This window comes from Saprolegnia diclina (assembly GCF_000281045.1).
Source record: "Saprolegnia diclina VS20 unplaced genomic scaffold supercont1.11, whole genome shotgun sequence".
In the NCBI taxonomy this organism is placed as follows: Eukaryota; Oomycota; class Saprolegniomycetes; order Saprolegniales; family Saprolegniaceae; genus Saprolegnia; species Saprolegnia diclina.
In genome coordinates this window covers 549,392-559,868 of record NW_008246078.1, presented here as the reverse complement: position 1 = coordinate 559,868, position 10,477 = coordinate 549,392, and the positions used below count along the sequence as shown (strand labels likewise).

The 10,477-nt window shown below is 59.2% G+C and overlaps 2 protein-coding genes across 2 annotated transcripts; both read left to right on the top strand.

Annotated features, from left to right (window-relative positions):
• Window positions 1–41: 41 nt before the first annotated feature.
• SDRG_04554 (hypothetical protein) lies at window positions 42–2,524 on the top strand (the record flags this gene model as incomplete). The annotated part of the gene is made up of 3 exons (XM_008610229.1): window positions 42–608; window positions 649–749; window positions 818–2,524. The coding sequence occupies 3 exons, from the start codon at window positions 42–44 to the stop codon at window positions 2,511–2,513; spliced, it is 2,364 nt and encodes a 787-aa protein (XP_008608451.1). The 3' UTR covers window positions 2,514–2,524.
• Window positions 2,525–3,914: 1,390 nt separating this feature from the next.
• SDRG_04553 (hypothetical protein) lies at window positions 3,915–10,114 on the top strand (the record flags this gene model as incomplete). The annotated part of the gene is made up of 1 exon (XM_008610228.1): window positions 3,915–10,114. One exon carries the CDS (start codon window positions 3,915–3,917, stop codon window positions 10,062–10,064), a length of 6,150 nt encoding a protein of 2,049 aa, XP_008608450.1. The 3' UTR covers window positions 10,065–10,114.
• Between the last annotated feature and the right edge of the window lie 363 nt (window positions 10,115–10,477).

The following is a 10,477-nucleotide window of genomic DNA, read 5'->3' as shown; positions in this document are numbered from 1 at the left end:
CGATCGTCGTTGGTCCCGTCGGCAGCGGCAAGTCGAGCCTCATGAGCGCGATTCTTGGCGAGATCCACCAAATGAGTGGCCAGCGCTCTGTCTGTGGCCGCCTCTCGTACGTCAACCAGGAGGCTTGGATCCAACACTCGACGCTCAAGAACAACATTCTCTTCCACAACGCCTTTGACGCCGACTACTATGACGCCGTCCTCTCTGCGTGCCAGCTCGGACCCGACCTCGCCATGCTGCCGAACGGCGACGCGACCGAGATTGGCGAGCGCGGCATCAACTTGAGCGGCGGTCAAAAGGCGCGCGTGAGCTTGGCGCGGGGCGTGTACCATCGCGATGCCGACATCTACCTCCTCGACGATCCGCTGAGCGCGCTCGATGTGCATGTGGCCACGGCGGTGTTTCACGACTGCATTCGCGGCCTTCTTCGAAGCAAGTCGACCGTGCTGGTGCTCAACAGTCACTACCACTTTCTTCCGCTCGCGGACCGAATCTTGGTCCTCGACGACGGCGCAATCGTCGGTGACGGCACATACGAGTCGCTCAAGTCGACGCACGCGCATTTGATGACCTTTGCCGCGTCGAATGACACCGATACGCCGCTAGATGTAGATCAAGGAATCAAGTCGGTGCTCACGCCCTCCCAAGAAGGCGACTCCAAGCGGCCTTGTTGAGAAGGAAGACCGCGCCAAAGGTGCCGTCTCGGCCGCAACGTACAAGACGTACTTTGGCGCCAGCGGCTACAACGGGTTCGTCGAATTCTGGCGTTGCCATCTATTCTACTGCGATCTCAAACTCACTTAAGTGCCTTGGCTAGACTTGTCGTGGCGGCGTCGATTGCCACGTTCTTTACGGTCTCACAGACGTCGCTGACAATGACCGACTGGTTCATGAGCTACTGGGCCAACCATACGGAGATGAGAGCTTCCATCTCGTCCGGGTACATGTACCTCGGGTGCGCGCTCCTCTCGGTGCTCTTGGTCTACGGCCGGTCGCTACACGTTTTGCTCGTCGGGATTCAGTGCTCGCAGTCGCTGCATGCGATGCTCCTCCGCAAGATCTTGCGTGCGCCCGTCACCACCTTTTTTGACGTCACGCCCATTGGTCGCATTCTCAACCGATTCTCGAGCGACTTGGACCAAATCGACTCGCAGTTGCCGTACTTTGGTCTTCTCGTGCTCCAATTCCTCTTTCAGATCCTCGTCATCCTCATCGTGTGCGCTCTCTCGACGCCGTACATTCTCATTGCGTACGTCCCGATCTTCTTGCTCTTCTTCAAGCTGCAGCAGTACTACAACAAGTCGTCAAGCGAGCTCAAGCGGCTCGAGAGCATCAGTCGGTCGCCGGTCGTCACACTCGTTGCAGAGGCGCTCAGCGGTCCCTCGACGATTCGAGCATTTGGCAAAACCGACCTCTTCCTCACCAAGCAACGTGACGCGATCGACCACTACATGGGTCTCTCGTTTCTCTACAACTGTTCGGCGCGCTGGTTCCACATGCGCCTCGATTGGCTCAGCGCTGGTATCCTTGCAGGCGTTGCCTTCATCTGCGTTGCGACCAAAGCGTCGATCGGGCTCGCCGCCGCGGGCTTGACGCTCACGTACGCGTCGCAGCTCTCGGGCTTCTTGTCCAAGCTCTCGAAAATGTATTCGACCGTGCAAAATCTCATGACGTCGGTCGAGCGGCTCAGTCACTACGAGTCGCTCCCAAGCGAAGACGACAACACGGTGACGCTCCTCGGTGCTGTTGACGCGTCATGGCCCAAAACGGGCATTCTTTCGTTTGCAAACGTCTCGATGCGGTACCGCGACCACCTCGACCTCGTCCTCCAAGATGTGTCGTTCACGGTACCCGATGGCACCAAGGTGGGTATCGTCGGCCGCACCGGCGGTGGCAAGAGCTCGCTCGTGGCGTCGCTCTTCCGCATGGTGTCGCTAACATCGGGCTCCGTTGTCCTTGACGGCGTCGATCTTGGTACTGTGCCAGTGACGACGCTCCGGTCGCGGCTGACGATCATCCCGCAAGACCCGGTGCTCTTCTCGGGCTCCATCCGCTTCAACTTGGATCCGTCGCGTGCTTTGAGCGACGACGAGCTCTGGCGCGTGCTCAAGCAAGTCCACTTGGCCGACGCGATTGGCTCGCTGGACGATGAGGTCGCCGAGCGCGGCAGCAACTTTTCTGTTGGCCAGCGCCAGCTGCTCTGCATCGCCCGCGCTTTGCTCCGGCAGAGCAAGGTCGTCGTCCTCGACGAAGCCACCGCGAACATTGACCTCGAGTCCGACAAGCGCATCCAAGCGACGATCAAGGAGTGTTTTGTGGACGTGACGATGCTCATCATTGCGTATCGGCTCCACACGATCGTCGACGCCGATCGGATTCTGGTGCTGGACGCTGGCCGCGGCATCGAGTACGACACACCGACGGCATTGCTGGCAACGCCGGATGGTGCGTTTGCAAAGTTGGCCGCGCAGGCGCAGTTGCAGGTCGAGTTAATTGATGCGTCGATGTTTTAGCCAATTTGTACTATGTAGAATGTTATGAAGAATTGGGTTTCTGTTTACCCTATAGTACCGAAGATATGGACCAGCAGGTTCAATTGTAATACAACTTCAAAGTTCGGGCTCAGGTCCAGCCTACACCGAAGCGAGCGACGTCGAAGCTTCGTTCTGCCAAAGCAACGCTCTCCGAAAGCAACGAGACGCAACAGAATATGCAATACCCATCGTGCCCTCTGCAAGTCATCTCACCACAACCTCTGAGCTAATCATGAGCGCTCGCTCCGACCTGACGATGAATCAAACCTGCAGAGATCCATCGGACGATGCTGGACATTATTGATCGGCACACCTTCTAACCCACTTTGGTGCCCGACCATACCAGTTCACCAAGGTCCTGGCGGTGACGACCCCTTTGCTCTGCGCACGGCAAGCTTGCCGTTGTGAAAGTACAGTGTGTCGAAAGATACCTAGGTGTTTGTATACGACAGTGCTCATCGATTTGCCCTTGTGATGTGCTTTGGCTACTTTCTCTTGGCACGATAGCCAACCATTTGGTCTCGACGCGCAACTATGTGTACGATGAATCGAGGCTGCGAACTGCGCTCGCACGTACCGTGGCACTGCAAGTGTGGTGCCCATCTCCGCCTCGCGCGTGATAACTCTTCCCCGTGAGGCGATGATCCGCGTGCGTGATGCCCAGACCACCAGCTGGTCGGCCGAGGTTCCGGGCTGTCCCTGGCCGGTCTATAGTCGCGCGGACCAGATTGACTCTAACGTTGCCCCGATCTCCAGTGACGGCCCAAGCAATGAGTCACAAAGGCCGACACCGTGCTTCGTAGCTGGTTCAACCAGTGCATCGTAGATAGCAGGGACACCAAGACTCGTGTAGGAAAGTAAATCAATATCATCAATTTGCCGACGACCACTCCCGTGTCTTTGTGTTTTCTGCGCTTGTCCACCTCGGTACGACACAAGTACCCTGTCAAATGATAAAATCATCAAGTACCCACATGAGCTACAACCACGCCCAAGCAACTAGAAATGCCGGTCTATTCTAGGCCAATGGCATCGATTTGACAGGGAGTCGCACCTCTGCTGCACGGGATAATGAAGTTGGCCTCTATTCGTTGCGCAGACTGGTTGACGAACTTCGTCTGGACTGGCGAAGACTCAATCGAGCACGATCCACGGCGCGGCTACTGGTGCTGTCCTGGAAATCGGACGAGATGGGTTTGCTTGGTGTCGGCCCCAGCTGCATTGATTGTGGTGGGATTCAAAATTTACAATCTCGTGCATCCTTGCGAACGAGCGACAGTCGCATGGTCGTCAACACAGTGCAAGAAAATGATCAAGTGCATCGAAACGATCGGTGCATCGCTTCCAACTCATTTTGCAATTGCCTTTCAAGCCACCAGCATGACCGAAAGCAGCGTGGCGATGAGCTACGAAGCGCTCAACTGCTACCACCTGCTCCAGACCGTGCCTCGCCGCGACGACGGCTCCGAGGTCTTCCAGCCCACGCTCCAGGAAACCGAGCTCTTCCGCCTCCTCCGCGCACTCGGCGTCGTCGACGCCAACGCCGCGTCGCCCGACGGCCAGCTCGGTCACTTCATCAACGCGTGTCTCAACGGTGTCGACGACAAGCGGACGCGTGGCGCCGACGCCGTCGATGCGGGCCGCAACACCGGCAAGGTCAAGCCGGCGAGCAGCGACGTCGTTTCGGACGCCGACGCGGGCCTCACCACCGTGGCGGAACTGAAGAAGGACCCGAACGTTGACGCTGACCCCAGCTCCAACGATGCCGAGTTCAACCGCGGCATTGACGTGGTTGCGTGCTACGGCAAGCAGGCGGCGGTCGAAGTGGACCTGCGCGCGCAAGGCTGGTGGCCGACGCACCTCAAGACGTACTTGGACGCAAGCCACGAAGGGGTGTATGCGATTCTGCTCCCCGAAACGAGCGACCGGCCCAAGCTCGTGCTCTTTACGTGGCTTCTCGACGCTTCGTTTTCGCCAAAGTACCTGCGCGAGCGCGCAACTTACGCGCTGCGGTTCCTTACGACGCTCACGCCGACCGTCCGCGTCTGCCTTGGAAACGACGACTGGAACGCACTGGAGCTCGCAGCAGCCGAAACGCGCGCCCAGTCGGCCCAGAAGAAGACTGCCATCGAGTTGTGCATCACGGAGGCCAAGGTCCAAGACGAAAGTGTCACGTGCGAGGTCGCATCGACGCCAACCAAGGCGACGCCAGGTGCAATGCTCGTGGCGGCGACGGGTGTCGCGGGAGTCACGATGCGCGTCTCGCAAATCGACGACGTTCTTCTAACGTCCGAGTCGATCTCGATCGCGTCACCCGCCGCCTTTGCAACGTGGCTATTGGAGGCCGCGAAGACGCACTATCTCCAGATACAAGTGCTGCTCCCGCACAAGTGCAAGCGCGCGGTGCTCGATGCGATGAACTTGCTGCCGACGGCAAAACTCTCGAGCACGAAGGAGAGCCTCGAGGCCGATCTGCGCGTCCAAGCCAAGGCAGATGCAGCCGCGCAGCTTGCAGCGATCGAGATGAACGTCATCGGAGCGGGGGCCAAACGCTTCTTCTTGACAGATGGCATGGCGGCCGCGGACGAGACGGACGCGCACAAGGCCCTGCAGAAGCAGAAAGAGGTGCTGCAGACCGCGCTCTCGCCCGTGATCAAGCTCCTCCCCACGTTTGATCCAGACGTTGCCGCCATTGTCAACGCCGAGTACGCGCGCCTTCTCGTCCAAGATCCGGGCTTTCTTGCAGCAGCAGAGGATTTGCCATCGTTGGTGCCCCGCTGGTGGCGCTCGGGCCCATCCGCCAATCTCAAGTGTCCGCTTCTCAAGAAGCACAAGCCCGAGATGGAGTTGATCTTGCCGCGCATCCAAGATATCCTCCGCGACCGCTACGACGCGTGGTGTCAAGAAGTGGTCGCGTTCCTCCAGAGCGAGCTGGTCGTCGACATTACGACAAACCAGTGCTTTAACGCGCTGGCCGCCAAGACAAATTTGAAGAGCAAGTTGAGCCGTGAGAAGGAAGAAATCATTCACGAAGCGTTTGTCGCTGCGATGGCGACTGCAAACGCAAGACACTCATCATCAACCGCGCTCTGCATGTATCTCGATGACGTCAAGCACAACCACGTTCACTTTCGAAATGAGTACCTTGCGGGCGGCGCGACGCTGCTGACGCTGACGCCGGTCAACGACGCGCCACTTGGTCGCATCAAACTGCCGCGGGATGCAGTCGTGGTCGACGTCTCGTATGTGACCGACCCCCGCACCGTTGTCATCGTCGTCTTTATCTGTGACGACAAGACCCACGTGCAGTCGTTCCAGGCCAACGGGGCGCGGCCCATGATGCGCCTCATGGCCAAGGCCTTTCCGACGCTCGTCGAGCGCTGCGACTTTGACGCGTCGCATCGCCTCTTGGCGCTCCAGCACTCGGACACCAAGGTCGACATCTTTACGTTCAGCGAGTCGTTCAAGGTCCTTGACCGGGCGCATCAGTTCAACTTGCTACTCTTGGGCCCCGCTGCACCGTACTCTGCCTTTCACTTGTTTGGCGGCGACAACCACGGCCTCTTCGTCGTCGGCAGTGACGGCAGCGCCCACTCGTACTACTTGCGCACGCAACGGCAATCCCAGCTTATACCTGCCTTTGCGACGCCTGGGACAAAGGTCGTCAAGCTCCAGAACGGCGCCTTCATGGTCCGCATTGAGCCGCTGGACAACGAAAACGATGGCGAGCACCCGCGTCGCCTTTGCCTCCACGCGCTCGAGATTCAGAGCCATGAGATGCTGCCCTTGGTCGCAGAGGTCACGTTATCTAAGGCGCTCAATTGGCCGGCCGTTCAAGCCCACGCGTACGACGACGCCATCGTGCTTCTCGACCAGAGCTCGGGCGATATGGTCATTCTCGCGATGACGATTGTGACCGGCAAGGTCGGGATCGACGTGAGCTGCGCACACACTGCGGCGCCTGTGACAGCCAGCGAAAGCCACGTGCTTGCACCGCTCTTCCACGTCTTTGAGAAGTTTCCCGTCCGGGCGTTCATGACGCGCAGCAATGACGACGATGACGACGATGACAACGATGACGACGATGACGACGATGACGATGACGCCGCAAAGAAGAAGCCGGGCATGAACGCTGACCTCTTGCCAATGGCACTGCAGCTGCATGTACAAGCGTCGACGCCCAAGCGACGCAAAGCTGCCGCCAGTGTCCTCAAGGCGATCATGAAGAAGCTCAAAAAGCTCAACAAGCGCCTCGCGTCGCTCTCGCTGGCCAATGACGCGGTCGTCAACGGAGACTTGGAGTGGCCCACGATGGCGCTTGGGCGTTGGGTCCTCGAGTTGATTGGGTTTGTGCCCGTGCCCATCTGCCGCGCCCGCGACAACGAGCTCGAGCTCCTGCGCAACGGCAACGCGGTCACGCTGAGTCAGTGCACCGAGGTCCATCAAATGGTTCCGAAAATCGTCTTCGGGCCCACAAGCTACATTCTCAAGGCGTGGCGCGGCCCGATTGTCGCCATCACGTCCATGGGGAAGCAGTCCACGGGCAAGTCGTACTTTCTCAACCACCTCACCGGCAGCTCGTTTGCGATCTCGGGTGCCCGCTGCACGGACGGCGTCTGGCTCACGCTGCGCCCGTACGGTGATACGCTGGTGGTCGTCCTCGACTTTGAAGGCCTCGGGTCGTTTGAGCGCAGCATGCAAGAAGACACGCTTCTCTCGGTCCTCAACGCGGCGATTTCGCAGCTCACAATCTTCCGCATCGAGATGCGCTTCGACAAGGACATTGACGCGATGTTTGCCAAGTTTCAGCAAGGCGTCACGATGCTCAAGGGCGACGAGCGACTCTTTAGCGGTCGGCTCTACATGAACGCCAAGGACGTCAACCCCAACGACACCGATACGCTCGTCGGCGAGTTCAAATCCAAGTTGAAGAGCCTTCTCAAAAACGCCACGGCAGAGAACTTTCTCACCGTCATGTACAGCGGCCGCGTGCTCGTCACGGCCTGCGCACCGCTCAACAACGTCGGCTACTACCACGGTCTAGCCCAAGCGTTGACGTGTTTGGCCGAGGCGCGGGACCGAAAGACGTTCTCCAGCGGCGCCGACTTTCACGAGTGCCTGGCCTTTGCGCTCGCCAAGATCGCTCGACGCGATTGGACGCCGATGGGCGACAACATCCAGGCGGGCAAGATGGCGTGGCTGCGCGGGCAGCTTCGCTACGCGCTGCGCAACGGCGAGCTCGACGCGGCCAGTACAGCGACATCGACCGACATTTGGGCCGACGACGATGATGCGATGGTGGCGCAGCGCCAAGCGATGGGTCTGGTCGACATGGTTGTGCCCCGGGATGCCGAGATCGACTTTGGTCTCGAGTTGGGTGGCCCAAGAGACACGGAGACAAACCTCTCGGTGGCCAAGGCGACTCTTCTCCACTACTTGGGGCGGTACGTGCAGCACGCCGCTGCGTCAAGTCACAACGATGCTCACGCTGATGCGCCACGTTTCGTCACGGTGCCACGCCGCGGCGACCACGAAACGCGCTTTGACGTGCTCTGGAAGTACGTTCTGTGGCGCCGCGAGCACCGCGTCCGCGCTTGGTTCGAGTCGCTCGGGGGTGCGCGCGACCAAATGCTTCAAGACGACTTTAACAAATGTATGCAAGACACCAAGCAGCTTCTCCGCCGGTGCGAGCACACGTGCAGCAAGTGCAAGCTTGGGTGCTTTCAGTCGTTCTTGCATGACAACAGCGTCGTGCCCCACGACTGCGGCGGAAGCCACCGCTGCGAAGGACGCTGCGCTCACTGTGACGACGACGAGCCATGTGGCGATGTGGCTGGCCACGCTGGTGCGTGCAACTGCCGTCAGAAGAGCCACACGTGCCCGCAAGCATGCCATCTCGCTGGCGCCCGCAACTGCGACGACATCTGCCACCTCGACGTCGACCACGTGGGACCGCACGTCTGCGGCGTCGCGCAGCACCTCTGCCCCAAGGCATGCGAGGCAGAGAGCTGCCGCAACGAGTGCAGCCACCTCCTTGGTCTCACCCACGATACGCACGCGTGTGGTTCGCGTCGGTGCCAGCAGCGCTGCAGCTACGACGGCTGCACTGGCACATGCGCCTCGGACGACCACTTTCACGCCGTCGACGCACTGCACTCGTGCGGCGGCGACCACACGTGTCAAGCCAAGTGCACGGCTGGCGGTATTTGTGAGAAAAAGGTCAAGCAAGAGACGCTCTCGACCGAACTTGTGCACCAAGCGATGGACGGGCTCCGAAAGAAGTGCAGTGTTCCGTTCAGAGAGGGCTGCATTGACCACGAGGGCAAGGACCATCTTTGCGACGCCAAAGTGCACACGTGCGACGTGCGCTGTCCGTGCTGCAACTACTACTGCACCAAAGTGTACGGACACAAGGGTATGCATGCGGCGACGCACGGGGGCATGGTCAACACGACTTTTGTCATGCACGACGACCAGGAGGCAAAGCTCGATGGTGACTGCAAGTATGTGGCTGGCGACGCCGGCAGTGCCGAGATGTGTCCGTTTTTCTGCACCAAGCTCGGTCGGGGCCACGTCCATTACGTTCTATGTACCCACTCGTCGGCCGACGCCTGCACGTACGCTGCCAAGGACGGCCGCCGACACAGTACGATGAAGCTTGCGTCCAACCCGACGCAGCCCATGGACGAAGTGCTCCACGACACGTACTGGAAGACACTGGGATGGGAAGACCCTGTCGCGAAGTGCGATGCACACGAGGCGTTTGGTCTGTGCCCGTTCGAGTGCGAGGCGCCCGAACACAAGGAAGACGGCGGCACCAAGTCGCACTGCGTCCTCGGCGCGTGGCACGAGCCAGTGGTCGACACCAAGACTTTGTCGTCAGGTCAGTTCCTCGTGCAAGGCCATGCCTTCACATGCCGACACATTGCCGCAAAGGGTCTCCAGCACCACGTCTTCGTCCTGGACACGTCCTGGTCCATGGAAGGAGAGCCGTGGAATGCACTCACGGCGGCCTTCCATGCGTACATCGAGAAGATCCTGTCGACGCGGAGCCGAAACTGCGACGACATTGTCTCGGTCGTCACATTCGGTAGTTCTGGCTGCATCGTGCACGAAGCCCAGCCACTGCTCAAGATGGCCAACATTTCGCTGCCGTTCTCTGGAGGCTTGACCAACTACGACGATGGCCTGCGTTGCGCCAACGCGGTGCTTTCGCGCAACAAGCACAAGACGTACGCGCCCGTCATTCTCTTCCTCTCCGACGGTGAGCCGACTTGCAGTGGGAAAGGTGTCAAGTTTGCGCAGAGTATCGCCAAGACGTACAGCATCTACAATCTCCAGAGCTCGTGCGTCGGCTTTGGCGACAGTAGTTTTGCGCATTTGAAGAACCTCGCGACGCACCTAGGCGGCAAGTTTCTCAAAGCGGCAACGGGCGCCGAATTGCTCACGACGTTCGAGGAGATCTCAGTCCCTGACAGCATTGCCGTTGGGCTTTTGGCCGAGACGGCGCCACCTACCAAGGCGGCGTAGACAACAAGCGGAATAACGTGTTTGCATCTTTAATATGACTCGAGTCTGTCAATGACCTAAGCGGTATACGGTGTGCATGGCAAGGAGTGACCATGTCCTGTACCGCGTTGGTTTAGCCGGCCTTTGTTGTCGAATGAATTCCCGCTAGTAGGTTGACAGCCTTGGCGGTACCCTTTGCAAGCGTGTAGGTCCCTCACACACATTTTATATCCCTTGGTCACACAGCACCTGGAGGAGCGTCCGGCGAATGCACGCTAAGCTATATCTCTGAAATAGGACTTGACCACAGCAAGTACATTTTCATTTGAATAGATTGTTTTAGGACATGGCGCAGCCTGCGTTTTGTGCGAGAAGGTCGCGCTTGGGCCACGGGTCGCGGCCAAAGAGGTAAAGTTGGCACCGCCGTTTGTGGG